Source organism: Lithobates pipiens, unplaced genomic scaffold (assembly GCF_037356315.1).
Source record: "Lithobates pipiens isolate NorthernLeopardFrog02 unplaced genomic scaffold, aLitPip1_a1.2 Scaffold_18, whole genome shotgun sequence".
Lineage (NCBI taxonomy): Eukaryota > Metazoa > Chordata > Amphibia > Anura > Ranidae > Lithobates > Lithobates pipiens.
The window spans coordinates 232438898-232464273 of record NW_027507758.1 but is presented as its reverse complement, the minus strand read 5'-3'; the positions used below and the strand labels follow the sequence as shown (position 1 = coordinate 232464273).

Genomic DNA, 25376 nt, shown 5'->3' with positions numbered 1-25376 from the left:
TGTCAACATACTGTAAATAGATGTAAAAAATGTGCATTATGCAGTGCACTATACTGTGCAATGGCTTGAGTGTCATTCACGATGAATGGCATCACACTAAACACAAAGCAGATTTGTTAGTTAATCAAAAAATTGGTACTACACTGCATTGGGCATACACTATAATTTTGTAATCTTTGCTAAATAATTTGATTTTGGATTGGTAAACTGCCATTGTAAAAACTCCACGTTTCATATAGTATTCAGCAGTAAGCGTGGTATCTATTTTAAGCCCATCAATTAATGTTTAGGTTTTTCCACTGGTTTTGAATGTTTGTGTTTTTAAAAGTACAATTTCCAATGTTGTGCTGTTTTTTTGTTTTCTACAGGTGAAGGCCAATATGGGAAGGTCTACACCTGCATTAGTGTTGACACTGGAGAGTTAATGGCTATGAAAGAAGTAAGTAGATTTTATTTCAGGTATTTGCATTAGATGTTTTTACTGAAATCTGTTCACTGAGATTCAAAGTGAAAACAGATCTCCGATAAAGGGTTTTCCAAATAATTGTTTTGAAAGAATTTGTGCATGTGTATGCCAGCTCCTGGGTGGTGGGGGAGGAGGGTGAGAGCAGAGGAGAATTTTTGTTCAGAAGCAAAAAATTTCCAATGAAGTCTATGGGACCAAAAATATGTGGCACCGCTCCAAAAAAAAAAAAAAAAAAAAGCTCATGTACTTTTACCAGTGTTGAGCTTCAAGCAACTGAACATAGAGATGTGAACACCCATTATTGAAAAGAATGGTATTCCTATTGCTAAGCGATGTGTAGGCTTGGGTACAATAATGTGCAAAAATACTCAGGTGTGAATGGGGGCCTAGAGTAAAAGGGAGATCACCTGTGTGTAGTCAAGAGGTTTCAAGTGACTGTGCTATAAATGCATGTGTATCAGGAAGGTCCAGCTACTGTTGAGTCAGTATTGTGGCATAATTTACATCATGAGGACAAAAAACACCCCAAGCAACTTTAAGAAAAGGTTTTTGAAAAGCATAAAGAGGGTACAAGGACATTTTCCAGTCCCTGAATATACAGTGGAATCAATCATTAAGTAATGGAAATAGTATGGCACAGCTGTAAATCTGCCAAGAACAAGGCCATACAGGGGAACGTAAGTGACCGTGCAAGAGGGAGATAAATGAGATGCCACCAGGATACCTTTTAACGACTCTGTTGGAGTTACAGGCCTCAGTGGGCAAGACTGAAAATACTATCCAGTAGGCATAGTCTTTCTATAGTTGCTTCACCAGTCAGTTTTATGGGAGAGAGGAAAACAATTTCCGTTAACTATTGCTCATTTTGTATCTTTGCTGTAGTTTTCCAGAAGGCACCTGGGAGATTTAATGAAATCAATATTAGGTTTTGTTTTGTTTTTTGCCTAGGAGTCTGTTTCTGTTGATAAGTACAAAATATCCGCTGTTATTCAATACTCTATCACAATTAAACATTATATTTCCAAGGGGGTGAATACTTTTTATTGGGACTGTATATTTAGTATCAACTAATTGCACAATGAAAGTGTGAAGCATTTCATATAAGGCTGTATAAACTAACACATCTATTAATGAAATAATTTGTGATGTTATCCTTTATTTAGGTATTGTTGCCTAGATACAAAGCAACTCATTCTGACCTACATTTAAGGAGCATGAGTCAGTCATGACGGCATTAGTGTATCTGTTGATAAATTACTACATGGCAACCATGTGAAAGAGTTGGATAAATCTCTACTACAAAAAGCATGATGTGCTGAAGTTTTAGCAACCAGTTGCTGGTGTTGTGCACTCATTGGGTAGCTGAACAATCAAAACATTTTCAGTTTTCTTTAACAATGTATAATAACACTATAAGGCTGGATTCACAATGGTGAGCTGCAGAGTGGGTGTATATGTATTTTTAGTCGTGGTTCCATTGACTTCTATTAAGTTGCTCTTTTTTTCTGCGTTTTCTGAAAGCGCATCAAAGATGCAGCATGCAGAACTTTTGATGTGCCTTTAGAAAATGTAGCAAAAACATGCGACCTAATAGAAGTCAATGGGACCGCGGCTGAAGGCACGTGTAAAGTGCACCTGAACTATGCATACACATGTGCTGCGGCCAAAATGCAGCGCTCCAGTGTAGGACTGTTTCTAAGACTGTTTCTGAAGATGTTAGAACAGATATGTTCTTTTGTGTAAAAGAATGTTTGTATTTCTAAAATGTGTTGTGTCAGGCTTGAGCGTGATCTCATATTTTAGTAAAAGCTTCCTCAGTTTTAAAAATGGTGAAAATGTATATAAAATTACATTCATATACAGTTAAACCTTTGCAAGACAAGCTACATTTTTAAATGCATTTTGACTTGATATACAAGTAGCATTATGTCACAACTGGGTATAAAAGAGGAGAGGCACCTCTAAGTGTAGCTATATGGTTACATTTAATGAAGCTACATTTAGCAATTCACATGGTTGATGATTAAAACGGACACATCTAAGTATGCATGCATCGGGGGGGGGGGGGGGGGGGGCAGGTCCAAGATGGCAACATAAGCACCTGCCTTTTCCCAGAGCTACACCATCCACCGCCGTTAATCCGGATCCCAGGTGCTTTTCCAAGCACCTGCAGACCGGGCCCAAAATACGGGTGACCCACGGCAGCACACGCCGGTACCGGACCCCCCAGGATTCCGACGCGAACGGAGCAATTTGACCCGCTCCACCATCCCCACGTGGAGCCCTGTGGCATTCCCTGCCTGCACGAGGTCCTGCAGAGGGGGGACAGGGACACCTGAATGAGGCGCAGGATGACCGGATCAGCAGCTGGTAAGGGGGGGGGACTAAAATTTCCGACTAACACAGGGGAGTCCCTAGCCACACATAGACCCAGAGGAGGGATACAGGGACACCCGCAGCCGCAACCCACAGGGCCTCACAGACCAGCCCCATGGAGTCGGCTGAGGTCAGACCCCCTTGGTTAGCAGAGGTAATTGCAGCCATAGCCACATGCCAGTCAACCCTCACAGCTAAGATTGAAGCAGTAAAGATGGATGTGGGGCTCTTGAGGCAGGACATGGACAAACTTAGAACCAGAGTGGCAGAAACTCAGCAGAGAGTTAGCAATACTGAAGACAGTCGCTGAACATGGTGCGACTCTGCACACTCTACAGACAAAAGTAAAGGCCCTGGTATATAGAGCAGAAGATGCCGAGAATAGGAATAGACGTAATCTCCCCATAGTCGGTCTGGCAGAGGGCTCTGAAAGGAGCAAATCCTACGTGCTTTGTGGAAGACATGCGCAATTTGCTTCCAGATGTGCAGTTGTTCCCTCGCTCTGTGGTAGATAGGGCGCACAGAATTCCCCCCAAACCAGTACCCCCGGCATCCCCACCTCGCAAACATTTATCCTACACCTCCTAAACTTCAGAGACAAGATCCTCAGGGCATCCAGAGGGCTAGGAGACCTGCGTTACCAAAATAACAAGCTGATGATCTTTCCTGATTACTCGGTAATGACTCAAAAACTCAGGAACTCATTTGGCCATGTTAAAGTAGCCATGAGGGCCCGCAATATCCGCTACAGTGTCCTCTTCCCTGCCCAACTGAGAGTCTAAGATGGTGAGACAACTTGCTTCTTCACCTCTTCCAGGGAGGCTTCTGCTTTGCTCTATTCCCTACCCAGAGATGGGTGAACAGTGCATTGCACTTACCTATTTGACACAATCCAGGAAACGTTGCCTGTCTGGGTCCTAACCAGGCACCCTTTTCCCAGTATGGACCCAGTGGAAGTGATCCTCATCTGGAGAAAGACTACAGTTGCACCTGATGTGCCAAGTTCACAATAACGGGACCACACACTGGAGTATTAAGGGAAAACCCCCCCCCCCCCAGCAAGAAACAAGCTAATGCCCCTGGCATGTTTTTAAGCCAGGAGACCCCCCCCCCCCCCCCCAAGAGCTGCTTAACCCTTGCATCCTCTATCTGATACTTCTTCCCGCTCAGGTCTGCAGGGAACATATTGACTAGACTTATGCACCGACGGATATTTACATTGCCCCTTATGCTGAGACTATTCTGAAAAGAACTCCCCCCCCCCCCCCACCCTTTTTATTTTTCCTCCCTTCAGACCCCAGGGTCACAGAAGTCAGTTTATACAATGGCGAAAGCCTTGGCAGTTGAAGAGCCGCTCAGACTTTTCCCCTAACCCCCGGTTACAATCCGAGGGGGGTGGGGGAACCTATTGGGCAGTAGAACTATGTCCCTGAAAAAGCCCTGGATCGGCCATCACTGCCACGCCACGTACTCCAACTTCACGAGGGGGTGTCTGCATACTAGTACACAAGTTTATCCCACTCTGGCTTTTGGACCTGGCGCTGGACTAGGAGGGCAGATATGTATTAATTCACGCTCAGGTGGGTTTAATGAGGTGGGTCATAGCATGCCTCTACTTGCCTCCTCCTGCATCATTAACTCTTCTTACCTCAAAATTTGTTGATTTTGCTAATGACAATATTTTTTTATCTTGGGGGGGATTTTAACCTGGTTTCGGACCCAACCATGGACAGATTGTCCATGAGTGGCAATTTACACCCTGGACTGGTGGAGTGGGCAGAGACATACGGCCTGACAGATGTTTGGCGATGGAGGTGCCCTCAGACCCGGGCCTACACCTGCCACTCCGCATCCCACCGCTCCTTCTCAAGGGTAGACTTGGCCTATGTGGGGAGGGCTGCTCTCCCTAGGGCAAAAGACATTAAGATATTTCCCAGGGGCATATCTGACCATGCACTGCTGCTCCTGACCATGGACTTTTGCTCAGCCCCAGAGTCCACGTTGTGGCGGCTTTCCAGGTTCTGGGTGTTGGATGAGGCGGTGGATGGTCAGTTGACATGCTTGATGCACCTATTCCGGTAGAAGAACTGTTGAAGGCCCTAAAACACTCTAGACTGGCAAGACCCCCGGCCATGATGGCATATCAGTTGACTTCTATAAACATAGTGGTCAAACTACACACCATGCTATGGGAGGAGCACAAGACAGTGGAACTCCCAAGCTCTTTGAGCGAGGTGGTGGTGGTAATTCTTAAGCCTGGGAAAGATCCCCCTCTATGCTCCTTGTACCGCCCAATCTCATTGATAAATGTTGACACAAAACTGATGGCCAAAGTTATGGCCAACATATTTAACACGGTTATACTAGCATTGGTGCACCCGGACCAAACATGGTTAATGCCAGAGAGGGGCACGGACATTTATAATATTAGGAGACTCTTTACACATATGGCCAGAGCCCATCCAGAATCGGTGGGAATGGTGGCCTCACTTTGACTCTGTCGAGTTGGGCTACCTCTGGGGGGTCCTTTCCAGGTTTGGATTTGGCCCCAGATTCATGACATGGTTGCAGATGCTGTATGCTAATCCAAGGGCCAAAGTCCGCACAAATGGCTGCCTCTCGGACAGTTTCTCCTTGGAACAGGGTACGCTCCAAGGGTGCCCCCTATCATGGGACTATTTTGGGCTGGCAGTAGAGCCCTTAGCCATAGCCTTACGTGCAGAGGTGAGGGTAAGAGGCACAACAGTGGGCGCGATAGAGGAGAAGGTGTCCCTCTAAGCGGACAACACCCTTCTCTACCTTGCAGATGCCTCCGGGTGACTGGTAAAGGCTCTGGGGCTATTTGACCTCTTTGGAAGGTTCTTGGGAATCTGCATTAATTGGGCCAAGTCGGTCATGTTCCCGCTGCACCCCTCTGTCCCTAAATTAGACACGGGTACCCCTCTCAAATAGGGGGCTGAGTTCACATACTTGGTGTTAAAATCACTAGCATGATGGAAACATTCATAGAACACAAAGTCCAGCCTCTCTTGTCCCAACTGACGGCTAAATGTGCAGCGTGGTGTACCCTCCCACTGACCTCAGTTGGTAGAGTCAATCTTCTAAAGATGGTATATCTCCCAAAATTCTTATATTTTTTCCAAAATACCCATTCACATATTCCCAGGGCCTTTTTTAGGCGTCTTGAGGGTATAATGATCTCATTTGTATGGGCTGGGGGACCACCCAGAGTGGCGAACCGTATACTGTTCCTTTCTCTCTGCAGGAGACTTGGCCCAACTTCCTCATATACTATTAGCGGCAGTCCTGGTCACGGTCAGATGGGGATTTTCCCAGCCCAGACAGAACCCGGCAGTGAGACTAGAGGCGGCTATACTAGGGTCCTATGCAGCATTGAGCAACCTCGCATTTAGGGGAGTCAAAGCTCCACACTATCTGACAATACCTATGAAGACAACGCTTAGGTCATGGAAAGAGACCAGAGCAGTTTATCGCAAGCCAAATTGTGAAGCCCCACATTACCCCATTTGAATGACATTCTGGACCCATCATACTGGGCTGGGTGAGGGATAACCACCCTGAAACATGTTATGAGATGCATGAAAGTGTAATACTTTCTCACTATTCTATGCGAGGAGGGAGATAATGATACACTGGAAGTCAGTCAAACCCCCCACTCTGAAATCCTGGCAAAAGGCAGTTGATTCAGTACTACCCCTACGAGAATAGGCAGTGTCCAGCTAAATTTGATAAGGTGTGGTCTGCATGGGGTGATGCAAGTGGGTGTGGGGCTGGAGAGGAGGGGGACCAAGTGTGGACCCCCCACCCCCCCTCGCACCAGGTGTTACCCGACCATGCCAAATAAAAACAATTTTAAATGTACTTGCTATGTAACAGACGACAACCCCTCCCCCAGGGGGGAGATATTGAGTACCCTAATGGTATTGTGGACCATGACTAGACGGGAATATACTTTTGGAATTATCACCGGTTGAGAAATGGTAGAAATGTTGTTTTATGGATTTGTAGGATGCTAACATCTGAATATGGTTATTTCAAACTGATACTGTAACTAAGAAATATTTTATTGTCGGAAGCTGACTGCATTGTAATACTGATTTGTTAAATAAACTTTTCTGTTAAAAAAAAAAAGTAGGCAGGCATACGGGGTAAAGCTGCCCACATATACCTTCCTCCTCACTGCCATCGACATCGTCCCTTCCACTCTGCGCTCCATGTTCAGTTCAATCACTCTACTGCAGGGTAGTCTTCCGGTCACAATTGCAGACTGACAGCGGTGAGAGCCGCCGGTGTGGGGGATGGTCTATGTGGACAACTTTACTCCGGATGCCTGCATACTTAGATGTGCCTCTTTTAATCATCAATCATGTGAGTTGCTAAATGTTTTACCTTCATTAAATGTAACCATATTACTACACTTAGAGGTGCCTCTCCTCTCTTATACTCTATAGCACAGGGGTGCTCAACCTGTGGCTCTCCAGCTGTTACGGAACTACAAGTCCCATAAGGCATAGCAAGACTCCGACAGCCACAAGCATGACACCCAGAGGCAGAGGCATGATGGGACTTGTAGTTTTGCAACAGCTGGAGAGCCACAGGTTGAGCACCCCTGCTATAGCACCTGCTAGATTTTGCATCTAATCCATTTGTGGATGGACATTTTATGGTTATATAACCTATCACATTGCTATAATCTTTTTATATAGACTTTAAACTGAAGGCCTTATGAATTAATGGTTGTGGAAGGAATCATTTGAGTTTCCATTATTTTTTTTATGGGGAAATCCGCTTTGATATGAGTGCTTTGGATTACATGTTTCTGGAATTAATTATGCTAGCAATCCAAGGTTTTTATTGTATTTAAAATAAGATTTACGTAATCAGGTTTATGTATACTTTACCATTTTAGATGAATGTGTTACTTCTAATGGGTTACTTTTGTGTACAGTCATTAAATGCTTTTTTTTTCCCCTACCTCTTAGATCCGCTTTCAGCCAAATGACCATAAGACAATCAAAGAAACTGCAGATGAATTGAAAATCTTTGAAGGCCTCAAACACTCAAATCTTGTCCGATATTTCGGTGTAGAACTTCACAGAGTAAGAAATTTGTACCTAATGTGAAGCTATTTGCCTTTTGACTTTCTTTATTAGTACATTAAAATATATTTGCTTGCAGTAAAATCACTTGTTTTTCCTGCACTTGTAACCTTTTCTACATTCTGGAAAAAAGATTGCAGCATGTAATACAATGTCGTATGGGAAAATGTGGTTTCCATTGAGTGTTTTGAGTTCTTAAAGTAATTTTTATGTGACGTTTTGGTGGAAAAAAAGACACAAGTCTATTTGGTTCAACTAATAAGTGTGAACAAAAATTATACAATCCTATTTACACAATCCTAAATCCTACAGTTGATCCAGAGGAATAAAACCCCCCAGCAAAGCAGGATCCAATTTGCTCCAGCAGGGGAAAGAAATTCCATCCTTTACATATAAATGATAGTATCCATTTATATTATGTACATTTAGGAAAGAATCCAGGCACTCTACTGTGCTGGTCAGAACCTGCTCTTGAGGGAGTCTATTCCAGTGCTTACTGTGAAGAAACATTTCTGTATTCCTCCAGATGTAAAGAGTGGCTTGTCCTCTGTAATGACCTTTTAAGTGAATAACTCAACACCAAGTTCATTATATGGACCACTTGTGTATTTATACATGCTGATTCATGATGATAATATCCCCCACCCCCCCTCAATCTCCTCTTCTCAAGAGAGGATAAGTTCCTCTAATCATTCCTCAAAGCTGAGCTCCTCAATACCTTGTATCCGTTTCGTTGCCTTTCTCTGCACCTTCTGCAGTTCCCCCCGATACCCTTTTTGTGAGCTGGTGCCTAAAACTGAATTGCATATTCCAGATGAGGTTTTACTAATGATTTGTACAGGGGTAAAATGATGTGTCTCTACATTCCATACCTCTCAATACAAAGGATTAACAGACTGCCTTCCATACCTATTTATAAATGGAGGCTGTAGCAGCTAGGATGTGTTTAAATTTGTTCAGATGGCAGCGGGCCTTCTGGCGGAAGCAACTCTGTTAGACCTCTTTCACACAGAGGCAGTTTTCAGGAAATTTAGCCCTAGAAATAGCACCTGAAAACTGCATTCCATTCATTGCAATGGGTGCTTTCACACCCGGGTGGTGCACTTGCAGGACGTTAGAAAAAGTCCTGCAAGCAGCATCTTTGGGGCGGTTTGGGAGAGCTGTATACAGCGCTCCCAAAACGCCCCTGCCTATTGCAATGAATGGGCAGCTATTTCGGAAGTGCCACAACATGGGAGTTTTTAACCCCTTATTTGAGGTTAAAAGCTCCCCACTGGCGGGTGAAAAGCAGCGCAAAAGTGCCACTCAAACGAGTGGTGCTTTACCGCGACTGTACAGATGGCCCCAGAAAGGGCTCTAAAGCTGCCTGATCATTTCCTCTATCCTCTGAAGGTACTTTAGCAAAGTGCGACATGTAATATCAATCATTGTAAAATAATAAAAATAAAGCAACATATAAAAAAAAAAAAAAACGCAAAAAATGTAAAGTTCCCTGTCCCCCACATACAGACACAAAAGAACCAAAACTCATGTGTTAGGTGCTACATCTTCCACATTGCTATGAATTTCAGCGTCAGAGCAATACTATTGCCCTCATTTATGGCTAATTCAAAATTTTTAACCTGTAAAGGCTTTTATCAATTGCTTATTTAAAACTTTTTGGAATTGGGTGGTTTAGAGTGTAAACAAAGGCAACATTTTTTTTTGATAGAGTAAGAGAGGGATATAACCCCTGTCAGTTGTCTCTCGCCCCCCCCCCCCCCCCCCGCCCATATGTGTCGCATTGGAGAGATTTCCTTTAACTTCCTGTCCCAAGGCCAAAACAGGAAGTGAGGAAATCCTGTGGTGTCACTAGAACTAGTGACTCCCTTGAAAGATTTTGCCTCTATTCCTTTTCTGGTATCCTCCCAAAATTTGGGATTATCTTTTCTTTTCATTTTCAATGATCATGGTAAACAGGACAAATGGGGGAAGTCTCCCTAACAGGGGCACAGGAGGCAGTAAAATCGAACAGGTGTTCTAATCCCTCTCCACTTGATTCAAAACTAAAAAAAGTTTTGCCTTTTAGTTACAGTTTAATATTTAGGTCTAAAACATGCTCGTTAACATGTTCACAAATGGGAAAAAATGGCTCTGGTTGAAAAGTGGTTAAACGTTGTTGAGCTAGGATAATGGCCATATAAGAAGTGTAATGTATTTAGTCGGTTGGCTGACCTGTAGACTTGCATGCAAAGCAGAAATCCGAGCTGGCCTTGGTAGTCTACAGATATGGCTGCCCCATATACATAAATACAGTACCTTCAGAGAAGGACTTTGAAACATTACCACTCATTGATGAGGTATACGTGAAGCTTCTTTATGGGGAAAAAAACAAAGATTTTACAATTCCTTCAGGCCCTGTTAACAGCAGTGCAATTTGTTCTGTCTGCCATTGTATTTAACAACCAGTCTCCTCCAAAATGCACAAAGCATGAAAATCCCTCATTAACATGCAGAAAAATTTACATAATTGTACTGAAAAATACATGATTATGCAGCAGCACTAATGAGAGTGTAGGCTTAAAGGGAATCTTTCATTTTACTTTACTTCACAAAATAAAGTACAGTGTAGTAAATGCAAATAGTGAAACCGTATGACCCATAAAGACACAAACAAGCCAAGTGGTTACCTTGTCTGGCATTGCATTTAATTACAAAGCAACTGCAAACCGTTAACTCCAATTTATTCGTTTTTTCTTATTTTCCTTAGTCTCTTGTGTTGATTGTCATCTGCTTCAAAGTAGCAGCAGAGATTCTTTTTCAGTTTATGCAAGATACTCCAACGCTAACAGATCTATATCTAGTGCAAATGAATGATTATTTTATATTTTGATTATTGCTGCTTAAACAAAACAGTGTTCACACTTTCACCTGTGCCTTGCTAATGTATTGCTGATGTGTGGCAGTATTTTTTAGGTGTGGATTTCTTTCAGGAGAATTCTTGATAGTTAAAAAAAAAAATGTATGGTAATGTTTTCTTCATTGTAGGCGTAATATATTTCTTTATCCGACTGCAGGAAGAAATGTACATATTCATGGAATACTGTGATGAGGGTACTTTGGAGGAAGTTGCTAGGCTTGGCCTTCAGGAACATGTCATACGGCTTTACACTAAGCAGATCACCATTGCAATAAATGTGCTTCATGAACATGGTATTGTTCACCGGGATATAAAAGGTAAATGAGGGTTACCAGGTTGCATAGCATTTAGATTTTTTTTTTTTTTTTTACGGCGGTCTATCCATTGTCACATAAATATTAAGCTGTGACTTATTTTGTGTACAGAAAAAGCTAATTGTCATGCTTTCTAGGAATAAATCAGATTATTTCATATAACTCCTTTCTTTAATATACTGCATCAAGTTGGAATGAATCGTGTGTGTTTTCTAGAAATGAGGAAAAATGCTATGCTCTTTTAACATGAACAAAACCGAGAGTATGTTAATGTGAATAAAATGTTTAAAGCCTTGGATGGGTTTGGGAACAATAATTCGAAAAGTCAGTGAGCGAGGTATAAGAACCTAAAACCTGTTGGTGTTTTTACATTCTTTCTAGCCTTTAACCAGTGTTAAAAATGAATTCCAGGCATGGTATATTTTTCATAATTACATTAGTGCAGCTTGGACAAATGCTGAGTAGCTGACCTCCTGTGTTCACTATGCATCAGATTGGCTACTCAGCACAGGATCTGGAAGCAAATGGAGAGATCCACTATACAAAAGTAGCCATGTCTACTTCAGTAATTTTTAGCTTCCAGGGGCAATTGCAAGGAATGGTGTGTGTGTGTGTGTGTGTATGTCTATATATATATATATATATATATATATATATATATATATATATATATATATATATATATATATATAATATAATTTATGTATGTGTATTTACCATTACCTATGTCCAAGCTGGACCAGTGTAGCCAAAAATATACCATACCTGGAATCTTTAATTATACAATTTTAATGCATTTTGATGCAGAAAACACCTAGCAGCATAGATTGTTGCCCAATTAGACAGTGCGTTGAGGTCAGATTGTAAATTGGAGACATCCTGTAAGGACGTTATTCCACTGCATAGCTTAGTGTCATTGGCAAAGACAGAAATGTTACTTTTTTCCCAGACCCTATATCATTTATAAAGATATTTAAAAAGTAAAGGTCCCAGCACTGAACCTGGGGGTACACCACTAATAACCTTAGACCATTCAGAGTAAGAGTCAATAACCACTACTCTCTGAATTCTGTCTTTTAGCCAGTTTTCTTTCCATTTACAAATTGATTTTTCCAAGCCTGTAGACTCTTTACCTTACACATGAGCCATGTGTGGGGAACTGTGTCAAACACTTTTGCAAAATCCAGGTATACCACATCCACAGCCACCCCTCTGTCCAAGGTTTTACTCACCTCCTTATAAAAAGAAATCAGGTTTGTTTGACAACTTCTGTCTTTCAGGAATCCATGCTGTCTGTTGCTTAAAATATTTTTTTTCCAGCATTGTTAGTCAGTGGCATGCTGATCCTTCAACCAGTCCTACAATCACTGGTTAGTGGCATTTAAAAAAAATCCCACCATTGGTGATCAACTGTATTTTAACCACTGGCCACATGGTGACAGTAGATTTACTGTGACTATGCAGCAGCTGCAGGCTTAGCAATGTGACTAAATGTTGCCGGCTTGCTTCTGGGTTTGGAGAGCACATACCCCCACTGATCCATGCTGGGATTGGACACAACATGATTTTTTCAGCAGATGTCAGCCAATGATTCATGGCTAAGACCTGCTGATCAGCTTTGTCCAATCAGCACATAGTCCTGTGTTTGCAAGTGGTTAAACCCCCCACATTTGTGATTGCTGTGATGGCCAACAAGGCATCCCAGTGCACCAATTGGCTAGGTGCCTTCAGCTGATGCTTTCCACTGTCTAATGGCAGATGCACCAACAAAAATTTTAACAAAAAAAACATACAGACGTGTTCACTCAGAGCAAAACAGCTCTGGCTAAAAGTTTTGAGACTTACACAAATATTAATTTTCACAAAGTCTCCTGCCTCAGTTTTTATTAAGGCAATTTGCATATACTCCAGAATGTTATGAAGCATGATCAGAGGAACTGCAATTAATTGCAAAGTCCCTCTTTGCCATGAAAATTAACTTAATCCCCAAAAAAAAACTTTTCCACTGCATTTCAACCCTGCCACAAAAGGACAAGCTGACATTATGTCAGCAATTCTATTGTTAACACAGGTGTCAGTGTTGACAAAGACCAGGCTGGAAATCACTCTGTAGTGCTGATTGAGTTAGAATAACAGACTGTAAGCTTTAAAAGGAGGATGGTGCTCAAAATCATTGTTCTTCCTCTGTTAACCATGGATTCCTGCAAGGAAACATGCACAAAAAGGGATTCACAGGCGCAGATATTGCTGCTACTAAGATTGCACCTAAATCAACCATTTATCGGATCATTAAGAACTTCAAGGAGAGAGGTTCCATTGCTGTGAAGAAGGCTTCAGTGGGCCCAAGAAATTCCAGCAAGTGTCAGGACCATCTCTTACCGATGATTCAGCTGCAGGATTGGGGCACCACCAGTGCAGAGCTTGCTCAGGAATGGCAGCAGGCAGGTGTGAGTGCATCTGCACACACAGTGAGGCAAAGACATTTGGAGGATGGCCTGGTGTCAAGAAGGACAGCAAGAAAACCATTCATGTGTGGGGTTGCTTTTCAACCAAGGGAGTGCGCTCACTCACAATTTTGCTTAAGAACATAGCCATAAATAAAGAAAAAGTGAGATAACGAAGTGGCTTGGGGAATAAAATATCGACATTTTGGTCTGAGAACTTGTGGTCAATCCTCAAGAGGAGGGAAAAAAAAATTCTGACAAACTGCACGCATTGAATGCTTGTAATTATATTTCAGTATACCATATTAACGTATCACACGTATGACAAAAAGATCTAAAAACACTGAAGCAGCAGACTTTATTTAAACATTTATATTTGTGTCATTCTCAAAACTTTTGTCCTTGCCTGCTATAAGGCTAGCCATACACTATGCTAATTTTATCCAGTCCCAAAAGGAACAAAATCTAACAGTGTATGTTAAGCCTACACTTTTTTTGCACAGCACTTCTGTATAGTGTATGTGTATATATAATGTCCCCCCAAAACTGTATACACCATTTGAATGATTATAAAGTCAGTATGTATTACCATAAAGTTCAATTTCAAATTTGAAAATAAAATGAATAAAGGTACTTTTTTTTTTTTTATACTTGGCGCCTGTTCTTTAAATGATAACCATTCTGGTCCAGGCATTGTCATTGCTGAAGACGTGTACAATTGAATCACAAGCATCGAAAATCATTTAATTTGTTATTTGAAAAAGTCCAGTGGCGTGAGGTCTGGTGAATGCGGATGGTATTCTTCTGAAAGTCTTTTCCCAATTCATCTGTTTGGCAGATTCTTTTCAAGATGGGCCCTTCCATTAAGATGGTAGTGTGGGGGCACCCCATCTTGTTGGAAGTAAAAGTCCTCTTGTCCAAAATCCTCTTGAATGTGAGGCATGAAGGATTCCAGCAGCAAATTCAAGTAATCTGCACCTGTTACAGTACCATCAAAAAAGATTGGTCTAATTAATCCATGCTCTGACAAGCCACACTACACTGTCACTCCTGGTAAATTAACATGATGTTCTTCCATAATGCACAGATTCTGAGGTACCCAGTAAGTGCAATTGTGATGGTTAATTGAGCCAGGTACTAAGTATATAAAGTACATTTATGTATTTTATTTTAAAATTTGAAAGTCAACTGTATGATAATAAATACTGGCTTTATAATCATCCAAATTGTGTATACATTTTTGTGGGATACCCTGTATATATATATATATATATGTGTGTGTGTGTGTGTGTGTATTAAAGCATGTTAATGGGTGTACACCATTTACTTATGTAAATTGCTTTTCATATAACTTTCTCAGGTGCAAACATATTTCTTACATCTTGTGGACTAATCAAACTGGGAGACTTTGGGTGCTCTGTGAAACTGAAAAACAATGCACAAACCATGCCGGGAGAAGTCAACAGTACACTGGGAACAGCAGGTAGATTATGAAACTTCTCACTGTCAAAAAGCAGATTTTGCACTTAAGCTTTTACATTAATGTAGATGCATGTTTATTTCTAGATGGCGCAGTACGTTTTTTTTTTTTGTTGTTTTATGTTTAAATTAATTAAAGACATCCCAAACGCATTTGTCTTTGTGATAGTTTTCTGTGAGGGGACTACTGAACTTTCTTATTACAACTTCTTTATTTTTAAATAATGTAACCCGTATTTACCCATATTTCTGCAGCATACATGGCCCCAGAAGTTATCACCAGAGCAAAAGGAGAAGGGCATGGACGGGCAGCAGATATCTGGAGTTTAGGCTGTGTGCTGATTGAAATGGTCACAGGCAAGGTGAGATGATACCATATCGTGGAGCATGTGTATTGGAGGGCTTTTTAAAAAAGAACTTTCTTTATCGTATATCATGGGACCTAGAGCAGGTTATAATCTTAACCATCTGGGTTATGCTCCACCTGTAAATGAATGGACGCTATTAGAGCAATCAAACAGGAAGTCCTCCCCTGTATAACCTCTCCTACACAGGAAGTATCTCAGTTTTTTTTCGCCAGTGTCTGTATGGTGGTGGTCACTGATTTTTGTGGCTCATGTGGGCTGAAGGGTCAGCAAGGCCTCAGGAGACATAACTGCAGCCCATATCTATATAAAGAGGTGTGAATACTTCATATGGGGCACATGATTATATACTGCATAAAGGTATACTTCATTCTTAATACGGGACTTGTACAACTGTTGGTCAGTACACCCCCTGTATGGGTATCAGTGCACTTTAAGAAGTGTGCATTTGGTCTGCAGGAGCTTACTTTTAGGCTGCTCTGAAGCAGCATAGAGGCTACATTGGATGCATATATGCTTGGCTGATCCTGCAAAACTAGTATGGGGCCAGGTGCAGCACAGTATACATGCTTGCATAAATGCATGTATACTTGCATAAATTTGTTTCCATGCTTGTATAAATGCATACTTGCATAAATGCAAATTTGCATAAACGCATGCTGGTACGCATGCTGGCATTAATGACATTTGAACTACATACATGTTTGTTTGCATGGAACTACTACATGTGATTATTTGCATTGTACTGCATACACAGGTGCTTATTTGCCTTGAACCACGCCCATATTTGCCTTGAACTGCATACATATGTGCGTACATATGTACTTATCTGTCCTGAACTGCATACGTATGTGCATATTTGCCTTAAACTGCATACATAAGTGTATGAACAGCAAGAATACTTAGGTACCTACATAGCAGCATACCTGGGTGCCTGCATGCTTGCATACCTTCCTGGTTGCATATCGGTAGAACAACGTTGTTTTAGGCCTGCATTCTTGGATGACTATGTTTTTAGGTTTTGGCTAATATAGTTGCTACATTATTTACCTGTTATACGATTTAAATGGCTCCAGAAAGGATAGGCAGCAGGGGAAGGCAGGTGCACCGCTCTCAGGTTCAGTGATCTGGCAGTGTCTACATTTCCTGATAGACCAGTGGTGTCAGGTGCATCTGAGATATTGCAGTGTTTCTTGATGCATTCATTTTTTCGCCAGATGGACTGTGGCGCATCACCCAGAACATGCTTGATGTCCCTTTTTAGAGCTTATGCAGGATCAAGCCTGGTTAGTACTTGGATGGGAGTACCAGATGCTGTAAGCTTTCCCCCTCCTGAGTGAGGAAGGCATCTGAGGCTGCTTTGTTTTGAGAGTATCTCGTGCCAGAAGATCTTAGGACAGTTTCTAAAGTGGTTCGCTTTGTTTTTAGCTGGCAGAAACCTGGTAGGTTACGTGCGCCTTCTGGGTCTGCCACAGAGTCCGTTTTTTGCATTGGCCCTTGGAGCAGAAGTTATGGGCTCATGGTATTGTAAATCACTTGACTTTGTAGTGGTCCCAAAACCAAATGGGACTCTCTGCAAGAGGTAGATTTTGGGGTCCATTAGAGCTTCACGGTTAACACGATCTCAATCCAGCATTTCCACGATTCATGCAACAAGTGCAGAGCAGTTCCTGACTCACAACTGTCCAAAAAAAAAAAAGCAGCCGGAAATGTTTATCAATAAAGGTTGAAAGAGAGATGAAAAGATACATTGTATCTTTCTGTTCATTAACAGATCAAAGGGATGAACTTTGGTCTGCAAATGAGGTCAGTTTAACTACTTAAGGCGTTATGTACACTACTGCTGGTAAATTGACGTTTTTGGAGCAGATGGGTGTTTTTTTTCGGCTGCCCCTGAACTCCCCTCTGTTATCTTATCAGTATATGTACACTGGGTAGTTTTCTAGTCTTTTCTAGGCAGTTGAGTTTAGAAGCATTTTTTGGAAAGCAAAAAAATGCATTCAGGAAGGATGTCCAGAGTCATTTGAAACCCCAGACGCCTGTAACAGCTTGTAAACGCGGGAATTCTCGTTTCCTTTCCAAATGCTTAAAATGTTTTGACTTTTTGAAAAAAAGATAAATAATTAAAAACACTTCTAAATGCAAACGTGGCATGTAAACGCAGCAAAACTGACATTTTAAAAACGTTGATTACTATCTGTCAAGTTAAAACGTTCAGGAGCGGTTGTAAAACGCCCCACGTACATTAAGCCTTTTTCGGACACTTGCAGCTTACAAGTAAAATTAGTATTTTTTTTGCTAGAAAATTACTTGGAGCCCCCAAACATATATATATATATATATATATATATATATATATATATATATATATATATATATATATATATATATATATATATATATATATATATACCCTAGAGAATAAAATAATGGTCATCGCAATATTTTGTGTCGCACTGTATTTGCACAGTGGTCTTTCAAATGCAATTTTTTGGGGAAAAAATACACTTCAATAAATAAAAAAAATTAACTGTAAAGTTAACCCAATTTCTTGTATAATGTGAAAGATATTACACCGAGAATCGTAAACGTTATTCTAAGCAAGTAAATTATGATTTTAATTTTATCTAGAATCATGCAGCTCTAGGGTCCATAGTCATCAATGATGCATATCTTGTTGTTCTGCTTTTCCAGGCTCATCAAAGGTTTCTGCAATTTGCAGTAGAAAGTAGTCTTCTTTTTTTTTTTTTTTTTTTTTGTTCAGCTCCCAAGGGTTCACAAAGCTGCTAGCCCTGATGCTGGACTTGCTGAAGACACAAGGGGTGTCAATCTCGGTATACCGCAACAATTTCTGCTCAGGAAGCAGTCGGTTCCAGATTTTGCTTCAATACATTTCAGTAGGAAGAACTTGTATCTAGGTCGAAGCACATTCCCTACGTACAGTCCTACTCCAAATCTGTAGTAGAGGATCATTCTCCCTGTCTGGAACATGAAGATCCGAGCATTGGATTTCCGGAGGGCTCTGTTTCCAGGGTATTGCAGATCTCAAATTGGTGGTTGATGGTTCGGAATTTGGAGAAGGGTAAATTCTTCCACATGATCCTGCATCCTGAAACATTTTTGGCAATCTGCCAACGTTTCGGAACTCTGCAGGTGGATCTACTGGTTTTCTACAAGTGTCTGGGTCCCACTGGCAATATGAGTAGATGCACTAGTAACACCTTAAAGGACCAGTTCTCCTTAATTGACGCCTTCCTTATGTTTCAACCACTGCAAAGAATATGGGAGGTGGTGACCCTGATAATAGTATTAGCCCAAGAGACCTTGGTACACTGACTGTGAATCTTGCGGTCCTTGGTCACTTCTGGTCCATCCAGATTTAATGGTCTTGGGTCATGTTATCTCTGCACCATTGAGCACCAAGAAGCTGGCTTCGGGGAGCTTACAGGACTTGGAAATCTGTTATGCCTGGGGTGTAGCCAGGAAAAGGCTTCCATGGAAAGATGTGAGTGGAGATTTTTTCCTTTCTCCAATCGGTAGGGGAAATAAGATTGGCCTTCAGTACCATTAAGGGTCATATTTCATCCCTATTCATTTTTTTTCCAGAGACTGTTTTACGCCTTGATTCATACTTCATGCAGGGTGTAATGCAGACAGTCTCGCCTGTCAGGCCACCCTTGTGTCCTTGGGAATTGAATTTGGTCTTGTCTGTCCTGGGAGAAGCCACCTTTTGAACCAATTTGAGGAACTATGTTAGTCCTTAGGCTCGGAAGGTGGTTTCTTTGGTTACTATCACTTTGGCAAAAAGAGTGTCGGAGCTGGCAGCTCTTTCATGTAAGGAGCTGTTCTTGGTCTTGTATCATAAGGTGACGTTGCGTCGGCATACATCTGTCTTTCCTAGGGTAGTTTTCACTTGAATTAGGTGTCTTGTCTTTCTTTTTTCTTTCTCCACAGTTTTCAGGGAAAAGATCGCTGCATGCCCTGGATAGTTTGGATAGTGGAGTTTGGGCAGTCAGGATTTACTTAAGTTGTCAGCACAGGTCTGGAATTCTGGTTTGTGCTGACAGAAGAGCTCAGGGTAGGCAGGCGGCATCCAGGTCAGCTATTTCTCATTGGATCCACTAGTTAATCATTCAAGCCTATTGTTTGAAAGGATGATATCCCACCCCTTCTGGGGAGAGCTTCTCTACCAGGTGTGTGGCGCATCAGTGGCTCAGGTTTAGAAGGCCACTACTTGGTCTTTTGTTAATACATTCAAATGTTTTTTACCAGATGGATGTCAGAACCACGAAGGATACTGCCTTTTGGCCTCAACATATTACAAACATCAGAGTAGATCCTTCTCTGGTGGCAGTTTTCTGTAATGGTGTCTCCCTCCCCTCAAGGTTATTGCTGTGGGATGTCTGAGATAGTTAAGATTATAACCAGCTTTGTGTTCTGTGATGTACGATAAAGAAAATTTGATTTTTTTTCAACATATTTACCTGTAAAATCCATTTCGTTGGGTACATCACAGGACACAGATGCTCCCCCCCCCCCCCCCCGTCTTTTTGGGAATTTATTTCTGGCTACAAAACTGAGGTACTTCCTGTGTAGGAGGGGTTATATAAGGGAGGACTTCATGTTTTGGTAGATCAATCAGTGTCCATTCACCTATAGGTGATGCATAACCCAGATAGTTAAAGTGTTAATAAACCCACAACAGTAAAATCCATCTGTTTATGAAGAATAGCATGCATGTTATATTCAGTGTGGAATTTAAGGGTTTAATCCCATGCATTCTATAAAAAGGATCTTTGACACTGTATGGACAGATCCTCTCCTCCTGCACAGTCTATCTTGGCAAGGCCATATAATATAGGGAGGATAGCAGTCCTGCACATGCTCAGTTTATTCTCTATTGCTGGAGAGAACATTTCCTTTTTCAGTTTAACTGTTCAGGTCACATGATATTGACCTCACACATGTGGGCATGTATACAGCCTGTAGTGGAAATCTCCTACCTGAAATCTTATCACTGGATAAACTGTGCAGTTTATCATGTGACCGTGGTATACAGATCAGTAAAAAAGGTATTTAGTGGCAGTATTTTAATCTATAAAGATTATTTCTAAGCTGTGGGCACTGTGGGGGGGCAGAGGAACTATTTTCACATTACTGGGTTTAGTAACACTTTTAAGATTATAACCTGCTCAATGTCCCATGGTGTACTCAAAGAAATAGATTTTACAGGTAAGTATGTAGAAAAAAAAATTCATTTTTATGAAAAGGGGAACTAGCACCCTACACCCACTCTGACCCTCTGGTCCCTGCTGCACTTTACCTCTGTGGATGATAGTATTTCACTGTCTGCGCAGCCCAGTGCAGTGGTCCTGGGGTTTGAAAACCGTCACGTTCTTCCTTTTATTTCCCTAGGGATACTAGGGGTTAACCCATTCACTGCCCGTGTCAGTTACACTGGAATCGTGCATTTGTATAGCACTGATTGCTGTATAAATGACAATGGTCCCAAAAATGTGTCAAAAATGTCCGATTTGCCATAATGTCGCAGTCGCAATAAAAATCGCTGATCGCCGCCATTACTAGTAAAAAAAAAATTATTAATAAAAATGCCATAAAACTATCCCCTATTTTGTAAACGCCATAAATTTTGCGCAAACCAATCAATCGCTTATTGCTAATTGCTAATTTTTTATTTTTTTTATTTTAACCATATGTAGAACAATATGTATCGGCCTAAACTGAGGGAAAAAAAATTTTTTTTTTTTATATATTTTTGGGGGCTATTTATTATAGTAAAAAGTCAAAAATAATGCGTGTTGTTTTTTTTTTTGTTTTTTTTTTTAAATTGTCGCTTTATTTTTGTTTATAGCGCAAAAAACAGGGGTGATCAAATATCACCAAAAGAAAGCTCCATTTGTGGGAAAAAAAAGGACGTCAATTTTGTTTGGGAGCCACGTCGCACGACCGCGCAATTGTCAAAGCGACGCAGTGCCGAATTGCAAAAAGTGGTCTGGTCTTAAGCCAGCAAAATGGTCCGGTCTGAAAGTGGTTAAGCTTGTAGCAGCTGTATTAACCAGTTAAGGAACCCTATAGCAGATTTACTGCTACAAGGCAGCCTCCTGTGCAGGAGCATGTATATATACATGCTCTGGCAGTTTAGCCTACAGGGGGCACACGCACGCTGCCACCGGCGGGCTGCTTCTGCTGTGATTAATCACAGGAGAAGCCGATCTGCTGCTGCCGGAAAGCAGGAGCTGATTTGCTGGTGCTAGGCACTGGATGTCCACTGGCACCTGCCGTTGGTAAACACACAAGGCAGCTGTCCCTTCTGACGGGGGTGGGGGGAATGGATTTTGTGTCCTTTCAAAAGTAATAAAATCCCTAGTAAAAGCAGCACACCCTGTACACCAAAAAAACGGTCTAGGCACACAGTTAACACTTTGCTCGCCCTAGATGTTTAACCCATTTCCAGCCAGCGTCATTAGTAAAGTGACAGTGCATATTTTTAGCACTGATCACTGTATTAGTGTCACTAGTTCCCGCAAAGTGTCAGTGTCCAATTGTCTGCCCCAAAATTGCAGTACCACTATAAGTCGCTAAACGCTGCCATTACTACTGAAAAAAAAATTCTAAATTATCGGGCTTTTTCAATTACCACCAAAAGAATGCTCTATTTGTGGGGAAAAAATTACATCTTCCAGAGGTCAATTTAACCAGTTTTTTTTTTTTTTTTTTTTTTTTTTTTAAGCGGCCATGGCATGAATATGAACACAACTTTCAGATTATGTACAAAGTAGGAATGGGGCACAAGCCTCCAAGTCCAGATAGAATAAGCCCAGAAGGAAAAGATTTTCTTTCCCACTGCATGGAAAGTGATCCAAAGAAACGATGGACAGCTAGTCAGCTCTTGGACCATCCGTTTGTTAAGGTTTGTGAAACTTTATTCATTTAAATGCTTTTACTACATATTTAAATGACTATTATTTAATGCGTTTGTACAGCTGTCGTTTAGAAAGCTGCCATATACTTTGACAGCCTATTGGTAAAATTAGGTTCTTTGCATTGTAATATACTGTATATTATACTGAAAGTGTTGAAAATGTATAATAAAAGTAGTCTTGCTGATATATATATTTTTTTTAACCAGGGGATTATAGTCATATTATTTAAGTACACCTAACCAGACATGCATGGCAGCACCCTCCTTTCTTTTTCTCGGTGAGAAAAGGACAGGAAAAAGCCAGGCAACTTGGACATTTTCCAGCAAGATGAAAAACATAACCTGTGCAATATGTAGAGCACTCATTATTGCTTTCTAGAGTTACCCCTAAATGGCCAGATCATTGCCCAAGTGTCACTCAAACTTCATTTTCAGTTACACTGATAGTAGAATATGAACAAGTTGTATGCTTAACCACTTGCCGACCAGCCGCTGCAGTTATACTGGGGCAAGGTGGCTCGGCTGCACGAATTGCCATAGCTGTACGTCGGGCTCATTGGGGCAGCCAGTCAGTGGGTCCAGCAGACTCTGTCCACCCGCGAACGTTCCCCGCAGAGACAGAATAGGGTTCTACAGAAGTAAACAAGGCAGATCTCTGTTCTGATGGGATGACACAGAGATCTTGTCTTTCTGCTATGCAGGAAGATTGATCTGTTTTATCCCAGGCAGCCCATCCCCCATACAGTTAGTGAACATACCCAGGGTACACAGTTAACCCCTTGGATCGCCCCTGATGTTAACCCCTTCCCTGCCAGTGTCATTAGTACAATGTCAGTGCATATCTTTAGGAATGATCACTGTAATAATGTCACTGGTTCCCATAAAAGTGTCAAAAATGTTAGGTGTCCAATCTGTCCGCTGCAATGTCGCAGTCCCGCTAAAAAATCACTGATCACTGCCATCACTTGTAAAAAATGCCCTAAATCTATCAATCTATCCCCTATTTTGTAGACGCTATGCTTTTGCACAAATGAATCAATGTACTGTACTTTGTAGTAATAGAGCAACCTGTAGTCAGTCTTTTGAGGTGCAGGGAACATATGGATGCAGATCATAGACTGCTTTTGTGGACTGTGAAAATGGGGGGGGAATGAACCCAACTTGAACCCAACTTGAAATCGCATAATATTATCTATTCTGGTTGGCAGGTTTGTACAGATGAAGAATGAAGTTGTCGAGGAGATATGGCCTAATGTATTTCAGCAAGTCATCTCTTAATCACTACTGTATGTAATATTTACATAAAGACTAAGCTGGGGCACGCAGTGCAACATTGTGTATTACCTTGACTTAAGACTGCTCAGATTATGGGCGTCCCTTGTCCTTCTGCTGCTGCTCTTGTATGTGTTATATGGCACATGTTCTCCATGTGACAGCGTCCCTGCACATGTGTTTGTTTTTATAAAAGCTGCATGTGAAGTGCCATTACTACTGTACATGGACCATTGTGTTTTAATTTGTTCTTCAGCTTTTTATTTCTCATATCAATGAGACCTGTAATAAAATGTACTGTTTTGACCTTTTCAGACTGATGCAAGTTCGTATTACCGCTGAGCATTCTAGACCTTGTAAATGTTTTACTGTTTATTGTGTACACTGTGAATGTGTCATTTTATGGCCAGCTTCAGATTTGTTATCCAAGAAAGTTAACTGATGAAAATGGAAGAACATTTTCTTAATAAATGGTTTATTTTAGGATGTTTAATGGTGTGTTATTTCCAATTAAATATGGGAACTGAAGGAAGGAAAATAAAAAAAAAAGGGATTAGTTATGGAATTTGGTCATGGAAACCAGAAGTGATCAATTTTTTCTTGCCGATTGAGACAGTTCTGCTGCTGTCTATAGGATAATTGAACACTCCTCCTACCATCAAAATGCGTCAGTTTGTTTTTGCTAGTGTCCTTATGAGATTGGACATTTTCTCTTCATCTTGGTATCAGACAACGGTTTCTAAGATTTACATGGCTAACACCTTTTGTTCACACATTTTTAAAATTCTACCAGGTGGACGTAGTGGCCTAATCTGATGCAGCTTTGGGCCTAAGGTCCTTTAGGTGGCTCCTAAGCAGTAGCCAGATTTCAGTTGTTTTTAGACCTGTTCACATTTATGTTCTTCTAATAAAATCCTTAAAGCGGGATTCCACCCTAAAGTGGAACCTCCGCTGATCGGATCCCTCCCCCCCTCCGGTGTCACAATTGACACCTTTCAGGGGGGAGGGGGGTGGAGATACCTGTCAAAGACAGGTATTTACACCCACTTCCGGGCATAGACTCCCGTGGGAGTCTACGCCATTTCCTGCCCTGCCGCGCTGTCTGCTGGGACACACACGGGTCCCAGTGACAGCGCGGAGATTTCCTATTGCGCTGCGCGACTCGCGCATGCGCAGTAGGGAACCGGGAAGTGAAGCCGATTCGCTTCACTTCCTGATTCCCTCGCCTAGAATGGTGGCGGCAGCAGCCGAGAGCCGAGCGATCGATCGGCCTCGGCTGCCGGCATCGCTGGAACCCGGGATAGGTGAGTGTCCATTTATTAAAAGTCAGCAGCTGTAGTATTTATAGCTGCTGGCTTTTAATATTTTTTTTTTGGTGGAATCCCTCTTTAACTTGGTGTCCATTGAATGACACAGGTCCTATTCCTCTGTGTTTATGTACTAGGTACCGCATTGTTGTGCGTATACAGGAAAGTTTTCGTGCACAGTATTTATAATTAAGTAATTAACGATCTTATTTTTAAGATGGATTCAATCGATTATGACCACAGTCTAAAAATATGAAATTTATTCACCAGACATGTAATCATACAAAATAGTTATATATATTGGTTGACTTAAACAAACATTATATAAAATATTAAATACTGATTGCGTTACACAAAATCTTGAATATCAATTGAAACACCCGCTAGATTG

The 25376-nt window shown here is 41.4% G+C and overlaps 1 protein-coding gene across 8 annotated transcripts in view; it reads left to right on the top strand.

Moving 5' to 3' along the window:
* Nucleotides 1–24161, top strand: part of MAP3K4 (mitogen-activated protein kinase kinase kinase 4) — a 183442-nt gene extending 159281 nt beyond the window's left edge. For all 8 annotated transcript variants that reach the window (XM_077486665.1, XM_077486669.1, XM_077486664.1 and 5 more), the window contains 7 exons: nt 369–439; nt 7846–7962; nt 11019–11178; nt 14980–15102; nt 15354–15460; nt 22215–22394; nt 23615–24161. In XM_077486665.1, coding sequence (XP_077342791.1) covers nt 369–439; nt 7846–7962; nt 11019–11178; nt 14980–15102; nt 15354–15460; nt 22215–22394; nt 23615–23635 — 779 coding nt within the window. In that variant the 3' untranslated portion in view covers nt 23636–24161. The remainder of the gene's footprint in view (nt 1–368; nt 440–7845; nt 7963–11018; nt 11179–14979; nt 15103–15353; nt 15461–22214; nt 22395–23614) is intronic.
* The last annotated feature ends 1215 nt before the right edge of the window (nt 24162–25376 follow it).